The 20259-nt window shown below is 38.1% G+C and overlaps 2 protein-coding genes and 1 pseudogene across 6 annotated transcripts in view; 2 read left to right on the forward strand and 1 right to left on the reverse strand.

Moving 5' to 3' along the window:
* The window catches only part of LOC112585128 (complement factor H-like), a 46467-nt gene extending 38379 nt beyond the window's left edge, over positions 1–8088 (forward strand). Inside the window, exon 4 of the mRNA XM_045165771.1 lies at positions 7927–8088. Coding sequence (XP_045021706.1) covers positions 7927–8073 — 147 coding nt within the window. The 3' untranslated portion in view covers positions 8074–8088. The remainder of the gene's footprint in view (positions 1–7926) is intronic.
* Positions 1–20259, forward strand: part of CFH (complement factor H) — a 482162-nt gene that overhangs the window by 349942 nt on the left and 111961 nt on the right. The gene's annotated exons all lie outside the window — the stretch shown is intronic.
* LOC102390487 lies at positions 14509–15318 on the reverse strand (annotated as a pseudogene).

A 20259-nucleotide genomic window follows, 5' to 3' on the forward strand; every position in this document is an offset into this window, starting at 1 on the left:
TGCATCAGCCAAAAGACAAAGACTGGCTGAATAGATACAAAAACAAGACCTCTCTATATGCTGTCTACAGGAGACCCACCTCAAACCAAGGGAAACATAGAGACTGAAAGTGAAGGGCTGGAAAAGATATTTCATGCAAATGGAGACCAAAAGAAAGCAGGAGTAGCAATACTCATATCAGGTAAAATAGATTTTGAAATGAAGGGCGTGAAAAAAGACAACAAAAGACACTACATAATGATCAAAGGATCAACCCAAGAAGAAGATATTACAATTATAAATATATATGCACCCAACATAAAGGCACCTCAATACCTAAGGCAAATGCTAACAAGTATGAAAGGGGATATTAACAGTAACACAATAATAGTGGGAGACTTTAATACCCCACTCACACCTATGGTTAGATCAACTAAACAGAAAATTATCAAGGAAACACAAGCTTTAAATGATACAATGAAACAGTTAGACCTAATTAATATCTATTGGACATTTCACCACCAAAAAATGAATTTCACCTTTTTTGCAAGTGAAGACAGAACATTCCCCAGGACAGATCACATCCTGAACCATAAATCTAGCATTAGTAAATTAAAAAAAAAAAAAAAAGGAAATAATTCCAAGAATCTTTTCTGATCACATTGCACTAATATTAGATGTCAACTGCAGGACAAAAACTATTAAAAATACCAACATATGGAGGCTAAATAACATGCTTCTGAGAAACCAGCAAATCATGGAAGAAATCAATAAGGAAATCAAAATATACACAGAAACAAATGAAAATGAAAACACAACAACCCCAAACCTATGGGATTCAGTAAAAGTAGTGCTAAGGTGAAGGTTCATAGCATTACATCTTACCTCAAGAAAGAAGAAAAAAGTTAAATAAATAACCTAACTTGACACCTAAAGCAACTAGAAAAAGAAGAAATTAAGAACCCCTGTGTTAGTAGAAGTAAAGAAATTATAAAAATTAGCACAGAAAGAAACAAAGGAGACTATAGCAAAAATCAGCAAAACTAAAAGCTGGCTCTTTGAGATGATAAATAAAAGAGAGAAAACATTAGCCAGACTCATCAAGGGAAAATAAAAGAGAAAAATCAAATCAACAAAATTAGAAATGAAAATGGAGAGATCATAACAGACAACACAGAAATACATAGGATAATAAGTGACTACTATCAGCAGCTACATGCCAATAAAATGGACAACTTGGAAGAAATGGATGAATTCTTAGAAAAGTAGAACCTTTCAAAACTGAAGCAGGAAGAAACAGAAGGTCTTAACAGACCCATCACAAGCACAGAAATAGAAAATGGAATAAAAAATCTTTCAGCAAACAAAATCCAAGGACCAGATGGCTACACAGGTGAATTCTACCAAAACTTTAGGGAAAAGCTAACACCTAGGTGGCAAGAATACACAGAAGAACTGTAGAAAAAGATCTTCACGACCAAAATAATCATGATGGTGTGATCACTCACCTAGAGCCAGACATCCTGGAATGTGAAGTCAAATGGGCCTTAGAAAGCATCACTACGAACAAAGCTAGTGGAGGTGGAGTTCCAGTGGAGCTATTTCAAATCCTGAAAGATGATGCTGTGAAGTGATGCACTCAGTATGCCAGCAAATTTGGAAAACTCAGCAGTGGCCACAGGACTGGAAAAGGTCAGTTTTCATTCCAAGCCCAAAGAAAGTGAAAGTGAAAGTGAATACCACACAATTGCATTCATCTAACACACTAGTAAAGTAATGCTCAAAATTCTCCAAGCCAGACTTCAGCAATACGGGAACCGTGAACTTCGAGATGTTCAAGCTGGTTTTAGAAAAGGCAGAGGAACCAGAGATCAAAATGCCAACATCCCTTGGATCATGGAAAAAGCAAGAGAGTTCCAGAAAAATATCTCTTTATGCTTTATTGACTATGCCAAAGCCTTTGACTGTGTGGATCACAATAAACTGTGGAAAATTCTGAAAGAGATGGGCGTACCAGGCCACCTGACCTGCCTCTTGAGAAATCTGTATGCAGGTCAGGAAGCAACAGTTAGAACTGGACATGGAACAACAGACTGGTTCCAAATAGGAAAAGGAGTATGTCAAGGCTGTATATTGTCACCCTGCTTATTTAACTTCTATGCAGAGTACATCATGAGAAATGCTGGACTGGAAGAAGCACAAGCTGAAATCAAAATTGCCAAAGAAATATCAATCACCTCAGATATGCAGATGACACCACCCTTATGGCAGAAAGTGAAGAGAAGCTTAAAAGTGTCTTGATGAAAGTGAAAGAGGAGAGTGAAAAAGTTGGCTTAAAACTCAACATTCAGAAAACAAAGATCATGGCATCTGGTCCCATCACTTCATGGGAAATAGATGGGGAAACAATGGAAACAGTGTCAGACTTTATTTTTTTGGGCTCCAAAATCACTGCAGATGGTGATTTCAACCATGAAATTAAAAGACGCTTACTCCTTAGAAGGAAAGTTATGACCGACCTAGATAGTATGTTGAAAAGCAGAGACATTACTTTGCCAACAAAGGTCTGTCTAGTCAAGGCTATTGTTTTTCCTGTGGTTATATATGGATGTGAGAGTTGGACTGTGAAGAAAGCTGATCACCGAGGAATTGATGCTTTTGAACTGTGGTGTTGGAGAAGACTCTTGAGAGTCCCTTGGACTTCAAGGAGATCCAACCAGTCCATTCTAAAGGAGATCAGCCCTGGGATTTCTTTGCAAGGACTGATGCTAAAGCTGAAACTGCAATACTCTGGCCACCTCATGCGAAGAGTTGACTCATTGGAAAAGACTCTGATGCTGGGAGGGATTGGGGGCAGGAGGGAAAGGGGATGACACAGTATGAAATGGCTGTATGGCATCACTGACTCGATGGACATGAGTTTGGGTGAATTCTGGGAATGAGTGATGGATAGGGAGGCCTGGTGTGCTGCAATTCCTGAGGCCACAAAGAGTCAGACACCACCGAGTGACTGAACTGAACTTAACTGATCCTACTCAAATTCTTCAGAAAATTGCAGAGGAAGATAAACTCCCAAATTCATTCTCTGAGGTCACCATCACCCTAATTCCAAAACTAGACAAAGATGCCACAAAGAAAGAAAACTATAGGCCAGTATCGCTGATGAACATAGATGCTAAACTCTTCAACAAAATTCTAGCAAACAGAATCCAGCAACATATTAGAAAAATCATACATCATGACAAGTGGGTTTTATTCCAGGGATGCAAGATTTCTTCAATATTTGTAAATCAATCAATGTGATATACAACATTAATAAATTAAAATATAAAAAACATATGATTATCTCAATATATGCAAAGAAAACCTTTTTAAAAATTCAAAATCCATTTATGATAAAAAACTCTCCAGAAAGCAGGCATAGAAGGAACATACCTCAACATAATAAAAGCCATATATGATAAATCCACAACAAACATTACCTTCAACAGCAAAAAATTGAAAGTATTCCCCCTAAGATCAGGAACAAGACAAGGGTGCCCACTCTCACCACTACTATTCAACATAATTTTGAAAGTTTGAGTGGCAGCAATCACAGAAGAAATGGAAATAAAAGGAATCCAGATTGAAAAAGAAGAAATAAACTCTGTTTGCAGATTCTCTACATAGTAAACCCTAAAGACACCACCAGAAAATTACTGGGGCTAAGAAATGAATATAGTAAAGTTTCGGGATATAAAATTAATACAGAGATATCCCTTGCATTCCTATACATTAACAATGAGAAAACAGAAAGAAAAATTAAAGAAACGATCCCATTCACCATTGCGATGAAAAGAATAAAATACTTAGGAGTAATTCTACCTAAAGAAACAAAATACTTATATATAAAAAGCTATAAAACACTGATGAAAGATATAAAAGATGACAAAAATAGATGGAGAAATACACCGTGTTCATGGATCAGAAATCTGCATAGTGAAAATGAGTATAGTACCCAAAGCAATCTATACATTCAATGCAATCCCTATCAAGCTTCAATGGCAATTTTCATAGAACTAGAACAGATGATTTAACAACCAAAAAGTTGGCATAAAGCTCAACATTCAGAATATGAAGATCATGGCATCTGATCCCATCACTTCATGGGAAATAGATGGGGAAACAGTGGAAACAGTGTCAGGATTTATTTTTCTGGGCTCCAAAATTACTGCAGATGGTGACTGCAGCCATGAAATAAAAAGATGCTTACTCCTTGGAAGGAAAGTTATGACCAACTTAGATAGCATATTCAAAAGCAGAGACATTACTTTGCCAACAAAGGTTCATCTAGTCAAGGCTATGGTTTTTCCTGTGGTCATGTATGGATATGAGAGTTGGACTGTGAAGAAGGCTGAGCACCAAAGAATTGATGCTTTTGAACTGTGGTGTTGGAGAAGACTCTTGAGAGTCCTTTGGACTGCAAGGAGATCCAACCAGTCCATTCTGAAGGAGATCAGCCCTGGGATTTCTTTGGACGGAATGATGCTAAAGCTGAAACTGCAATACTCTGGCCACCTCATGTGAAGAGTTGACTCATTGGAAAAGACTCTGATGCTGGGAGAGACTGGGGGCAAGAGGAGAAGGGGACAACAGAGGATGAGATTGCTGGATAGCTTCACTGACTCGATGGACGTGAGTCTGGGTGAACTCCGGGAGCCGGTGATGGACAGGGAGGCCTGGTGTGCTGTGATTCATGGGGTTGCAAAGAGTCGGACATGACTGAGCGACTGATCTGATCTGATCTGATGGAAATACAAAAGAATCTTGAATAATCAAAGCAATCTTAAGAAAGAAGAACGGAACTGGAGGAATCAGCATGACTGACTTCAGACTATACTACAAAGCTACAGTCATCAAGACAGTATGGTACTGGCACAAGCCAGAAATATAGATAAATGGAACAAAATAGAAAGTCCAAAGATAAATCCACACACCTAGGGACACCTTATCTTTGACAAAGGAGACAAAAATATACAATGGAGAAAAGACAATCACTTTAACAAGTGGTGCTGGAAAAACTGGTCAACCACTTGTAAAATAATGAAACTAGAACACTTTCTAACTATACGCAAAAATAAACTCAAAATGGATTAAAGATCTAAATGTAAGAACAGAAGCTATAAAACTTCTACAGGAAAACTTACACAAAACACTCTCTGACATAAATCACAGCAGATTCTCTATAACCCACCTTCCATGGTAATGGAAATAAAAGCAAAAATAAACAAATGGGACTTAATTAAACTTAAAAGCTTTTGTGCATCAAAGGAAACTGTAATAAAGGTGAAAAGACAGCCTTCAGAGTATGCGTAAATAATAGCAAATGAAGCAACTGACAAAGAACTAATCTCAAAATATACAAACAACTCATGCAGCTCAATACTAGAAAACTAAATGACCCAATCCAAAAATAGGCCAAAAAATATCAGACATTTCTCCAAAGAAGTGATTCAGATGGCTAATAAGCACATGAAAAAATGTTCAACATTACTCATTATCAGAGAGTTGCAAATCAAAACCACAATGAGGTACCATCTCATGCTGGTCAAAATGACTGCTATCAAAAGTCTACAAACAATAAATGCTAAAGAGGGTGCAGAGAAGAGTGAACCCTCTTACACTGTTGGTGGAAATGCAAACTAGTACAGCCACTTTGGAGAACAGTGTGGAGATTTCTTAAAAAACTGAAAATAGATCTGCCATACAACCCAGCAATCCCAGTGCTAGGCACACACACTGAGGAAACCAGAATTGAAAGACACGTGTACCACAATGTTCATCATAGCACTGTGTACAATAGCTAGGACATGAAAGCAACCTAGATGCCCACTGGCAGAAAAAAACGGATAGGAAATCTGTGGTACATATACACAAAGGAATATTAGACAGGTGTTAAAAAGAACACTTTTGAATCATTTCTGATGAGGTGGATGAAACTAGAACCTATTATACAGTGATGTAAGTCAGAAAGAAAAACACCAATATAGTATATTAATGAATATATATGGAATTTAGAAAGGTGGTCACCACGACCCTATATGTGAGACAGCAAAAGAGACACAGATATAAAGAACAGACTTTTGGACTCTGTGGGAGAAAGCGAGGTGGGGATGATTTGAGAGAATAGCATTGAAACATGTATATTACCATATGTGAAATAGATCACCAGTCTAAGTTTGATGTATGAAACAGGGCACTCAAAGCTGGTGCACTGGGACAACCCAGAGGGGTGGGATAGGGAGGGAGGTGGGAGGGGGGTTCAGGATGGGGGTACACCCGTGGCTGACTCATGTCAATGTATGGCAAAAAACTAAACTATTGTAGTTAGCCTCCAATTAAAATAAATTAATTAATATTTTAAAAGTTGTTCTATTGCCAAGTCATGTCCAACACTTTGTGACCCCATGGACTGCAACAGGCCAGGCTTCCCTGTCTCTCACCATCTCCCAGAGTTTGCTGAAGTTCATGTCCATTGAATTGGTGATGCCATCCAACCATCTCATCCTCTGTCACCCTCTTCTCCTTCAAGATAAAAGGCAGTAGTTACCTACAAGGGGACTCTTACAAGTATCAATAGCTTCTGAAGAATCTTTTTTTTTTTGGTCACAAGGGACTGGTACAACATATACAAAGAGATGAAAGGAAAAAAACCTTGCAGCCAAGACTACTGTATCCAGGAAAACCATATTGCAACCATAGTGTGATGTCCCTTCACACCTGTCATAATGGCTACCATGAAAAGGACAATATCAAGTGTTGTCAAAGATGTGGAGGAAAGGGAATATTTGTGCACTGTTGGTAGGGTTGTAAACAGGCAGGGTTGCTATGGAAAAGAGGATAGCGTTTCCTTTAAAAAAATAAAAATAGAACTGCTGTATGATCCAGCAATTCCACTACTGGGTATTTATTCAAAGGAAACAAAAACACTAATCTAAAAAGATATATGTACTCCACTGTTCATTGCATTGAATGACCAGGATTTGGAAGCAACCTAGAAAGTCCACTGATAGGTAGATAAAGAAGATGTTTTATATATATACATGCAATATGAACTATAACCAAGCCATAAAATATGAAACATTTCCATTTTCAACAACATGGATGTGTCTAGCATGTATTATTTTAAGTGAAGTAGGTAAGATAGAAAAAGACAAATGCCACATGATTTCACTTATTTATGGAATCTAAAAATAAAACAAAATCAAAGGAAAACAGGCTCATATGGATACAAAAAATTAATGAGTTGTTGCAAGAAAAGAGGAGGTGGTTGGCAAGGTAGATACAGGGGATTTAGAAGTACAAACTCCAGTTATGTAATAAAGCCAGGGGGATGTAATATACAACATACAGATTATGGTCAATAATATTGTAATAAATTTGATATGGACAGATTGCTACTAGACATACTGGTAGTCACTTTATAATGTATGTAAAAGTAAAATCATTTTGTAGCCCATATGGAGCTAACATACAGTTATACATCCAACATTTCAATAAGAAATTCATTTCAAAAAGGATGAAGGGCATACTGAACAAGTAGTAGTAGCATAGTGTTTATGGAGACAAATAGCTTGCAAGTTTCAAATATCTGTCAGTTTTAAAATTCTTTAAATTGTTCTTAGTATTCTTTTTTTTTCTTATTTTAAAATCCAAAGTAATATTTGATTATATTGAAAAGATTTTCAAAACAATTTTTTTAATTTAAAGATTATATTTTGGGGAGGGAGGTGGGAGGAGGATTCAGGATTGGGAACATGTGTACACCCGTGGCAGATTCATGTTGATGTATGGCAAAACCAATACAATATTGTAAAGTAACTAATCTCTAATTAAAATAAATAAATTTAAATTAAAAAATAATGATTATATTTGGACTTTACTCTTTGATCTCTGTACTTCATACAGAAAAAAATTGGATGTTCTCAACCACCTCAAATAGACCATGGAACCATTAACTCATCTAGCTCTGCAAAAGAAAGGAGAGAAATACATGAACAAAGGCTGTATGCACATGGCACGAAGTTAAGTTATATATGTGAAGAAGACTTCTAGATATCTGAAAATAATGTGATAATATGCCAAATGGGAAAGTGGAGCTCTCCACCTCAGTGTGTATGTGAGGACACTTGGCAAACCAAAATCTATTTTCAGTACCATTCATTAAAACTAATCAATTGTCATCAAAGTCATGAGACTTGATCCTTTAGATTTCTAAATACATCAAGTAACTTATCTATTTATAGGTCATTTATGCATTAAAATAAAATGTATATCAGATCAGATCAGATCAGTCACTCAGATGTGTCCGACTCTTTGCGACCCCATGAATTACAGCATGCCAGGCCTCCCTGTCCATCACCAACTGCCGGAGTTCACTGAGATTCACGTCCATCGAATCAGTGATGCCATCCAGACATCTCATCCTCTGTCGTCCCCTTCTCCTCTTGCCCCCAATCCCTCCCAGCATCAAAGTTTTTTCCTATGAGTCAACTCTTCACATGAGGTGGCCAAAGTACTGGAGTTTCAGCTTTAGCATCATTCCTTCCAAAGAAATCCCAGGGCGGATCTCCTTCAGAATGGACTGGTTGGATCTCCTTGCAGTCCAAGGGACTCTCAAGAGTCTTCTCCAACACCACAGTTCAAAAGCATCAATTCTTCAGTGCTCAGCCTTCTTCACAGTCTAACTCTCACATCCATACATGACCACAGGAAAAACCATAGCCTTGATTAGATGAACCTTTGTTGGCAAAGTAATGTCTCTGCTTTTGAATATGCTATCTAGGTTGGTCATAACTTTCCTTCCAAGGAGTAAGCGCCTTTTAATTTCATGGCTGCAGTCACCATCTGCAGTGATTTTGGAGCCCCAAAAAATAAATCCTGACACTGTTTCCACTGTTTCCCCATCTATTTCCCATGAAATGATGGGACCGGATGCCATGATCTTCGTTGTCTGAATGTTGAACTTTAAGCCAACTTTTTCACTCTCCACTTTCACTTTCATCAAGAAGCTTTTGAGTTCCTCTTCACTTTCTGCCATAAGGGTGGTGTCACCTGCATGTATGAGGTGATTGATATTTCTCCCAGCAATCTTGATTCCAGCTTGTGCTTCTTCCAGTCCAGGGTTTCTCATGATGTACTCTGCATATAAGTTAAATAAGCAGGGTAACAATATACAGCTTGACGTACTCCTTTTCCTATTTGGAACCAGTCTGTTGTTCCATGTCCAGTTCTAACTGTTGCTTCCTGACCTGCATACAGATTTCTCAAGAGGCAGATCAAGTGGTCTGGTATTCCCATCTCTTTCAGAATTTTCCACAGTTTATTGTGATCCACACAGTCAAAGGCTTTGGCATAGTCAATAAAGCAGAAATAGATGTTTTTCTGGAACTCTCTTGCTTTTTCCACGATCCAGCAGATGTTGGCAATTTGATCTCTGGTTCCTCTGCTTTTTCTAAAACCAGCTTGAACATCTGGAAGTTCACGGTTCACATATTGCTGAAGCCTGGCTTGGAGAATTTTGAGCATTACTTTACTAGTGTGTGTGAGATGAGTGCAATTGTGCGGTAGTTTGAGCATTCTTTGGCATTGACTTTCTTTGGGATTGGAATGAAAATTGACCTTTTCCAGTCCTGTGGCCACTGCTGAGTTTTCCAAATTTGCTGGCATATTGAGTGCAGCACTTTCACAGCATCACCTTTCAGGATTTGGAATAGCTCAACTGGAATTCCATCACCTCCATTAGCTTTGTTCGTAGTGATGCTTTCTAAGGCCCATTTGACTTCACATTCCAGGATGTCTGGCTCTAGGTTAGTGATCACACCATCGTGATTATCTGGGTCATGAACATCTTTTTTGTACATTTCTTCTGTGTATTCTTGCTACCTCTTCTTAACATCTTCTGCTTCTGTTAGGTCCATACCATTTCTGTCCTTTATCACGCCCATATTTGCATGAAATGTTCCTTTGGTATCTCTGATTTTCTTGAAGAGATCTCTAGTCTTTCCCATTCTGTTGTTTTCCTCTATTTCTTTGCATTGATCGCTGAAGAAGGCTTTATTATCTCTTCTTGCTATTCTTTGGAACTCTGCATTCAGATGTTTATATCTTTCCTTTTCTCCTTTGCTTTTCACTTCTCTTCTTTTCACAGCTATTTGTAAGGCCTCCCCAGACAGCCATTTTTGCTTTTTTTGCATTTCTTTTCCAAGGAGATGGTCTTGATCCCTCTCTCCTGTACAATGTCACGAGCCTCATTCCATAGCTCATCAGGCACTCTATCTATCAGATCTAGGCCCTTAAATCTATTTCTTACTTCCACTGTATAATCATAAGGGATTTGATTTAGGTCATATCTGAACGGTCTAGTGGTTTTCCCTACTTTCTTCGATTTAAGTCTGAATTTGGCAATAAGAAGTTCATGGTCTGAGCCACAGTCAGCTCCTGGTCTTGTTTTTGCTGACTGTATAGAACTATATATTTATGCATTAAATCAAATTTCACCTATAAAATTAATCATTTTGTTATTAATAATTTCATTAGTTCTATAGAGAATCACTTTTCAACCTGGCAATTATTTTGTATTAACACTGGATGTGCAATAAAATTAAACTTAAATATTTATATTAGTAAACCTATTTATATTCCTATCAATTTAAATTTCAAAAAAATGTCCTATGTCTTCCCTAAAATGTCTCTTTTAATTTCTTGCAATATATAGTACTTTTCCTAAGATGATGTGTGGAGTCTCAATGTGTTTTTCTTTTATTACCCATGATTGGTTAGAGAGGCACGGATGGTTTCTTTCATATATTGGTAATTTCAGTTTCAAGTTCTTGCTCAATGGACACACACCAGAATGGTAATTTTAAGAAAAAATTGTGCACTTTCCTCCCATGTCATGGAAATCCCTGTATAATGATTTATTATTTTCAAGTATAACTACCAAATATGTTGACCAGGACATCAAATTAAATTTCAAAGTTAGCAAAACATGAAATCATTCTTTCATTTCTTCCCAGGACTTCCTTGTGGACTTCCACCTTATATTCAGAATGGTGTTGTATCTCACAAGAAAGACAGTTACCAATATGGAGAAGAAGTTACTTACGACTGTGATGAAGGGTTAGGAACTGATGGACCTGCATCTATAAGATGTTTAGGAGGGGAATGGTCTCGTCCACAAGATTGCATAAGTATAGTGTTTTTCCTTTTATTCTAAAGCTGACAAATATATTTTAATTCAAAGCATAAATGGCCCAAATATGAAATTAAGCAGTAATTCTAGAATATAACAAGGTATCTATGAAAAGTTTTAAGTTCTGGCAGAGAATTAATAACCCTAGAAATAATAAAAGTTTGATTTGCTGTTGTAGTTCCATCATTCAGTCATTTCTGACTCTTTGTGACCCTATGGACTGTAGCAAGCCAGGCATCCCTGTCCTTCACTGTCTCCTGGTGTTTGCTTAAACTAATGTCCATTGAATCGGTGATGACATTCAACCATCTCATCGTTTGCTGTCCCCTTCTCCTCCTGCCCTCAATCTTTCCCAGCATCAGGGTCTTTTCCAATAAGCTGGCTCTTCGTATCAGGTGAGCAAAGTATTGGAGCTTCAGCTTCAGCTTCAGTATCAGTCCTTCTAATGAATATTCAGGGTCAATTTCTTTTAGGATTGACTTCTTTGATCTTGCAGTCCAAGGTACTCTCAAGAGTCTTCTCCAACACCATAGTTCGAAAGTATCATTTCTTTGGCACTCAGCCTGACTCTTCTTTATTGTCCAACACTCAAATCATACATGACTACTGGAAGTCATAGCTTTGGCTAGGTGGACCTTTGTTGGTAAAGTGATGTCTCTGCTTTTTAATATACTGTCGAGGTTTGTCATAGCTTCTCTTCCAAGGAGCAAGTGTCTTTTAGTTTCATGGCTGCAGTGACCATTCACAGTTATTTTAGAGCCCAAGAAAACAAAGTCTGTCACTGTTTCCATTTTTTCTGCATTATTTTCAATGAAGTGATGGGACTAGATGCCATGATGTCTATTTTTTGAATGTTGAGTTTTAAGCCAGCTTTTTCAGTCTCTTCTTCCACCTTCACCAAGAGGCCCTTTAGTTCTTCTTTACTTTCTGCCATTAAGGTGGTGTCATCTGAGGCATAGCTGAGGTTATTGGTATTCCTCCTGGCAATCTTGATGCTTCATTCTGCCAGGCATTTTGCATGATGTACTCTGCATATAAGTTAAATAGGCAGGATGACAATATACACCCTTGAAGTACTCTTTTCCCAATTTTCAGCCAGTCAATTGTCCATGTACAGATCTAACTGTTACTTCTTCAACTGCATAGTTTTCTCAGGAGGAAGGTAAGGTGGTCTGGTATTCCATCTCTTCAAGAATTTTCCACAGTTTTTTGTGATCCACACAATCAAGGGCTTTAGCATAGTCAGTGAAGCAGAAGTAGATGTTTTTTCTGGAATCCCCTTGCTTTTTCTGTGATCCAGTGGAGGTTGGCAATTTGGTAACACTAAACTATCTGTTTCACATCATCTTGGGTGCAGTTTGAACATCCTCTGATATACATCTCAGATCTCTGGTCTCTGTTCCTGTACTATGGCTGAACTCTGCTCTTAACACTACTTAATTTGCTGTTAATTTGTGAATCATTTCTTTGTAATATGCAATTTTCTAAGACATTTAACATAACTCAAGGTAACATATTTTGATAAAAGCAAAAATAGAAACATTCATAATTTAGGTGGGCTGTCATGGGAGAAGATAACTTAAATTTGAGAAGTATGCAGCTCTACCTCTTTAGAATGTCACCATTCCCATGTTGTATTTTTGATAATATAGAAAAAGTCAATGTGACTAAATCAAGATTTCTGACATTTGTCTCAAGGTATAAGAGAAATGCTGTAGAATATTCACTCATTTTATATGTAGCTATTTATTTTCTGGAATATAATCAGTGGTTGTTATGAACCTTTAAAGATGTACTAAACAATGCATATTCTTTTTTCTTTCAGGCACAAATTGTGTTAACTTGCCCATCTTTGTGAATGCTGTACTCATATATCAGGAGAAGGATTTCTATGGGTCAGGAGAACAAATGGCTTTTAAGTGTCTATCATATTTTCAGTTGGATGGATCTAATACTATACAGTGTATTAAGAGCAAATGGATAGGAAGGCCAGCATGCAGAGGTACTTTGGTAAAATTTTTTAATTTATATAAGTATCTGAAATAATATAATGTAGAAAATTGCCTCCACTATCATTAAATGGACATAGATTACTGTTAGGCTAGGTCAAAAACAGTTTGTGCCTGAACATAAAAAGGGATGGACTTGTATTCCCAGTGTTTGGTTTTGCAGCCCAATAGTTCTCAAAGCACAGTCCTGGCAGAGCATTCTCAGCACATTCTGTAAACTGTTAGATATGCAAGCAGATTCACAGGCTCACTCAGACTTGTTGAATCAAAACCTCTGGGGCTGCAACTCTGACAATGTCTTGATGATTCCCAAGGATTTCTGTGTATATTTCAGTTTAGGACCCATGGCTACAGCCTCTTGTAGTTACAGCCTCTGCATCCCCTGAATCACGCTGAGGAATGCACATCATTGATGGTGATGCCCTTAGCATTTGCCCCAAAATATCATTTAAGTATAGTTTTGTAAATTTACACTTTATTTTTCTATTATTTTTCCAGATCTTCTGTTCAAATCTTTAATCATCTTTTCCTTGCAACTATAGTATTCTTCAAAGTGTGTTAATTCTTGATCAAGTCTCCAAAGAAGAACCTACTGTGTTTATTTTCTGAAAGGCCCTAAAGTTATATCTCATAAACAGGATATATACAAACCAAATCTTGATGTCAAATGATATTTTTATTATGTTTTGCTTATGATTTAAAATTCATTTTGAATTTATATACTTTATAATTTTTATTTTACTAACCTCAAAAAGAGATTTCCAGGAAAACTCTTTTTTTTCAGTAACCTAAAAATTGAGTATCACTTTTCTAGTGAAGTATAGGGGAGAGATTTAAGATACAGAAGTTTAATTCATGCTGAAAAATATTGCTTAATTTCCTTTCCCTTACATACACACACACAAACACACACACAGAAGTCGCTCAGTCGTGTCCGACTCTTTGCGACCCCATGGATTGTAGCCCACCAGGCTCCTCGGTCCATGGGGTTTTCCAGGCATGAATGGGTGGGTTGCCATTTCCTCCTCCAGGGGATCTTCCTGACCCAGGGATCAAATCCATGTCCTCTGCATTGTAGGCAGATGCTTTACTGTCTGAGCTACTAGGGAAGTCCATCAAAAACACAGAAGAGTAGTAGTAAGTTTCAAAAGGATGTCAGTTGAGATCTTTTATAGATGAAATCTACTTCCTAGAAGTCAACTCGCCAATTATATGCACAGCTGGAGACAAGAGGCTGCAAAAAAAAGGTCCAACTGGAAAATATCTTGGGTACTCAATTAGATCTAGTTATCCTGCGTCTGTGGATTTAAAATGATCATCATCCACGGTGGAATAGATATGTTCCTCATTCCTTAGAAAATCCACAGCTAGGTTGATTGAGGCTATGGACATGTGCTGGAGTTAGTTCTTGAGATCCAGAAAGTTCAATCCTTCAGATCTTGGGCAAGCCTTGATCAAATTCAACACCTGGTACATGAGGCCGTTTGCTGGTATGAAGTTATTCCCACCAAAGTTCCCAGCTTCAGCCATTCCTGGATTGCTGATAGGTGCTCTCCCTGCTGAAGGCTGGCTGTTCAACTTGCTCAGCATCATGTGTGCATTGACTACTTCCAGAATATGTGTGGTTAACTCATTCATATCCTCCAGGGGCATGATCTTAAAGGCTACGAGGCTTTTCTTGTTCTGGAAAGATCTCAGATGACCAGCCACTTTCACATATGTTTCTGGAGGGACCACAGTGTTTTCACTGCTGGCATCATCTGTGTCAACCCACTGGCGAATATCAATGGGTGCAGCTGTCATGTCATCTATCTTGTAAACAATGTTGGTTGCACCCTTCTCTGCATTTCTGATAATCCCCACAATAGTGACCTGTGAAATCTCAACATTTCCAATTCTGAATACTTCATCAACCAGAGTAGCAGAAAGCAGCTGAGATATGGTACAGGGTACAATGTGCTGAGCTCAAGGTCTGGATTTCTTTTTGGCCTGGGAAGCTGTCAGAGATCCAAAGCCCCTAGGAGACTGTGTGTAGGCACCAGCTCCCCCAAAAGAGCAGGTGCTATAGCTTTCAAACCCACTATTCCACATCTTCGAGACGATTCCCTCAAGAGAGAGTTACAGAAGGTTCCAGCTGGAGGGTTCACCAAACCCCCTCAAGACCCCTGGCACTCCTGCTGCAGTTTATATATTTATACATATATAAACTGATGACAATTAACAGTCTTTCATGACAGATTAACTGTTGAAGTGAAAGGACCATGGAATATATTTGACATTCTATTTCCTCCTTGCTGGTCATGATAATCATTGTATTAGAGATACCTTTTTACTGTTCTATTCAGATATTTCCTGTGTGAATCTACCGCAAGTGGAAAATGCTATTATACAAAATCAGAAGTCTATATATCAAAGTGGTGAGAGAGCACGTTAGGAATGCATTGGGAATTATGACTTTTTGGGGAGATAGATGTCATATGTTTAAATGGAACTTGGACAAAACCATCTCAGTGCAAAGGTAGAGCATTTTACTCACCCTGTCCACATAATTTAGATAATATAATAAGAACAAAATATATTGAATCAAAATTAGGATGAAGTAACCTTTCATGAATAATTTTTAGTTGCAAAAAAAAAATGGTGCTGAAAATCCAGTTCTTTTGTGGTCTGAATATGTAATCTAACATGTTTATTGTATGACAGTGTTGACCAGATTTAAACAGTTGGAATCATGGGACATTTCCTGTCTTAAAACATTGAGATAGTCAGTTGTTTTCTGAAGATAAGTGTGTAAAAGACACCATAGTTACATGTAACAGCCCAATAAATTCCGCTTTGAGACATGGAATAAGCAGCTGGCGCCTGATCACAAAATCTGACATAGATGTGGCCAGCTGTACCTATGGATGATATTTAAAGGCAGGTTACTAGCTGAGTTCCAGTAGAGCTATTTAAAATCCTACAGGATGATGCTACAAAAGTGCTACACTCATTACATCAGCAATTTGGAAACCCAGCAGTAGTCACAGGAGTGGAAAAGGTCAAACCTCACCAATTCCCAAGAATGGCAGTATTAAAAAATGTTCATATCACCAGACAACTGCAGTCATCTCCCATGCTAGTAAGGTTATGTTCAAAATCCTCAAGCTAAGCTTGATGTGAATAGCTGATTCATCTGAATGTTGAAGGCAGACAGAGAAGAAGGGTGACAGAAGATGAGATGTTTGGGTGACATCACGGATTCAATGGACATGAACTTAGGCAACTCCGGGAGAGGTCAGGGACCCGGAAACCTGGCATGAGCAGTCTGTGGGGTCACAAAGTGTTAGACATGACTTGATGACTGAGGAATAACTAGCTGAACCCATTCAGGAAATGAGTGTACACATAAAAATGAAGAGTCTGAACTTGGTACTGGGACACTTCAGTGTTTAGAGATCATATAGGATGGGAATCCAAACCAAGAAGTACATTCAGTTCAGTTCAGTTCAGTTACTCAGTCGTGTCCAACTCTGTGATCCCATGAATCACAGCACACCAGGCCTCCCTGTCCATCACCAACTCCCAGAGTTCATTCAAACTCACGTCCATCGAGTCAGTGATGCCATCCAGCCATCTCATCCTCTGTCGTCCCCTTCTCCTCCTGCCCCCAATCCCTCCCAGCATCAGGGCCTTTTCCAGTGAGTAAACCCTTCACATGAGGTGGCAAAGTATTGGAGTTTCAGCTTCAGCATCAGTCCTTCCAATGAACACCCAGGACTGATCTCCTTTAGGATGGACTGGTTGGAATTCCGTGCAGTCCAAGGGACTCTCAGGAGTCTTCTCCAACAACACAGTTCCAAAGCATCAATTCTTCGGCACTCAGCTTGCTTCACAGTCCCACTCTCACATCCATACATGACCACTGGAAAAACCATAGCCTTGACTAGACGGACCTTTGTTGGCAAAGTGATATCTCTGCTTTTCAATATACTATCTAGGTTGGTCAGAACTTTCCTTCCAAGGAGCAAGCGTCTTTTAATTTCATGGCTGCAGTCACCATCTGCAGTGATTTTGGAGCCCCCAAAATAAAGTCTGACACTGTTTCCACTGTTTCCCCATCTATTTCCCATGAAGTGATGGGACCGGATGCCATGCTCTTCATTTTCTGAATGTTGAGCTGTAAGCCAACCTTTTCACTCTCCTCTTTCACTTTCATCTAGAGGCTTTTTAGTTCCTCTTCACTTTCTGCCACAAGAGAGGTGTCATCTACATATCTGAGGTGATTGATATTTCTCCTGGCAATCTTGATTCCAGCTTGTGCTTCTTCCAGCCCAGCATTTTTCATGACGTGCTCTGCATATAAGTTAAATAAGCAGAGTGACAATATCCAACCTCGATGTACTCCTTTTCCTATTTGGAACCAGTCTGTTGTTCCATGTACACTGGCCACTTCTAATTTTTCAAGTTAACTTTTGCCTGGTGTGTAATTTTTGTAATCACCACTTGAACATGTTTTCATGTTTTAAGTGACTTTTTTTTTTTTTTTTTTTATATACAACATACAGTTGAGTCTTGTTTAGGTGTCTACCCTGGCGTTTTCAGGTTTTTAACTGATGTGTTTAAGACCATTTATATTTAGAGTGACTTATTAACTATTAGGGACAATCTGCCATTTTCTTATTTGTTCTATGTTTGTTTCCTTCATTTCTCAACGTTTTTCTTTTCTTGACTTCCTTGTGGATTTTTGAACATTATAAAATAATTTGACTTGGATCTGCATTGTTTTTGAGTATACATCTTTGCATGGTTTTCTTTGTCTCTCTAGGTATTAAGATGCACTACGGTAGTTTATACAGAGAAGGCAATGGCACCACACTCCAGTACTCTTGGCCTGTAAAATCCCAGGGACAGGGGAGCTTTGTGGGCTGCCATCTATGGGGTCACACAGAGTCGGATACGACTGAAGTGACTTAGCAGCAGCAGCAGGTAGTTATTCACTCCCTACTGTTGCTGACATTTTACCACCTCAGATGAAATGTGAAATGCTTACTACCATTTAGATTTATTGGTTCTCTCCACATTTTTAATATGCATGTCTGTAGTATCCTCTCTATATACATTGAGCACCATATCAGATGACAATTTTGCACAACTATAATAAAATCAACAGGGAAATCACACTCTTATTATATTTATACTTTTATAAAAAAAAAAAACAACTCCATTCTAAAATCTCAATTCTTTTTCTATTTTGCTTTCTTTTGAAAAGTTCTTCAGTATAGTTCTGTTGGAGACAAATTCTCTCAGTTTTGCTTTGTTGGGGAAATTCTTTCTTTCTCCCCATAATTCAAAAGGATAGTTTACAAGAATTTGGAGTTGACAATTATTTTCATTGAGCTTTGGAAAAATGTTCTCACTTATTTCTGGCTCTATGCTTGTGGATGAGATTTCCACCGATGCTTGAATCCTTTTTTCCAAATACGTATTGCATAATATTTATCCCTAATAAGTATCACATATCTATCTAGCTGTTTATGAGATTTTTTTTCTGTAAGTTTCAGGAATTTGAACATGATATATCTTGTTTAACTTTTGGTTTAGTATTGGTATATAGCCGATTAACACTGTTGTGCTAACTTCAGGTAAACAGCGAAGGGAGTCAGCCACACATATGCATGTGACCATTCTCACTCAAACTCCCTTCCTATCAAATCTGCCACATTACACTCCACAGATTTCCCTGTGCTATACAGTAGGTCTTTATTTGTCATCCACTTAAAAACTAGCAGTGTGTTCATGTCCACCCAAATTCCCTGTCTCTTCTCCCATCATTCCCCCTGGCAACCATAAATTCCTTCTCTAAGTCTGTGATTCTGTTTCTGTTCCACAAATAAGTTTGTTTGCAAAATTTCTTTCAAGATTCCATATATAGGGGATGTCTTACAATTTTTCTCCTTCTCTGTCTAACTTCACTCAGTATAACATTCTCTAGGTCCATCCATATTTTTGCAAATGACATTATTTCATTCTTTTAGTGGGTGAGTAATATTCCATTGTATATATGTACCACATCTTCTTTATTTATTTTTTTTGATGTTCAAGCTGTTTTATTTTTTTTTTGAAGATTTTAAATTTTATTTTATTTTTAAACTTTACATAATCCGCCACAGGTATACATGTGTTCCCCATCCTGAACCCTCCTCCCTCCTCCCTTCCCATTCCATCCCTCTGGGTCGTCCCAGTGCACCAGCCCCAAGCATCCAGTATCGTGCATCAAACCTGGACTGGCAACTCATTTCATACATGATATTTTACATGTTTCAATGCCATTCTCCCAAATCTTCCCACCCTCCCCCTCTCCCACAGAGTCCATAAGACTGTTCTATACATCAGTGTCTCTTTTGCTGTCTCATACACAGGGTTATTGTTACCATCTTTCTAAATTCCATATATATGCGTTAGTATACTGTATTGGTGTTTTTCTTTCTGGCTTACTTCACTCTGTATAATAGGCTCCAGTTTCATCCACCTCATTAGAACTGATTCAAATGTATTCTTTTTAATGGCTGAGTAATACTCCATTGTGTATATGTACCACTGCTTTCTTATCCATTCATCTGCTGATGGACATCTAGGTTGCTTCCATGTCCTGGCTATTATAAACAGTGCTGCGATGAACATTGGGGTACACGTGTCTCTTTCCCTTCCTGTTTCCTCAGTGTGTATGCCCAGCAGTGGGATTGCTGGATCATAAGGCAGGTCTATTTCCAGTTTTTTAAGGAATCTCCCCACTGTTCTCCATAGTGGCTGTACTAGTTTGCATTCCCACCAACAGTGTAAGAGGGTTCCCTTTTCTCCACACCCTCTCCAGCATTTATTACTTGTAGACTTTTGGATCGCAGCCATTCTGACTGGTGTGAAATGGTACCTCATAGTGGTTTTGATTTGCATTTCTCTGATAATGAGTGATGTTGAGCATCTTTTCATGTGTTTGTTAGCCATCTGGATGTCTTCTTTGGAGAAATGTCTATTTAGTTCTTTGGCCCATTTTTTGAT

The sequence above is a fragment of the Bubalus bubalis genome, chromosome 5 (genome assembly GCF_019923935.1).
Source record: "Bubalus bubalis isolate 160015118507 breed Murrah chromosome 5, NDDB_SH_1, whole genome shotgun sequence".
Classification (NCBI taxonomy): Eukaryota; Metazoa; Chordata; class Mammalia; order Artiodactyla; family Bovidae; genus Bubalus; species Bubalus bubalis.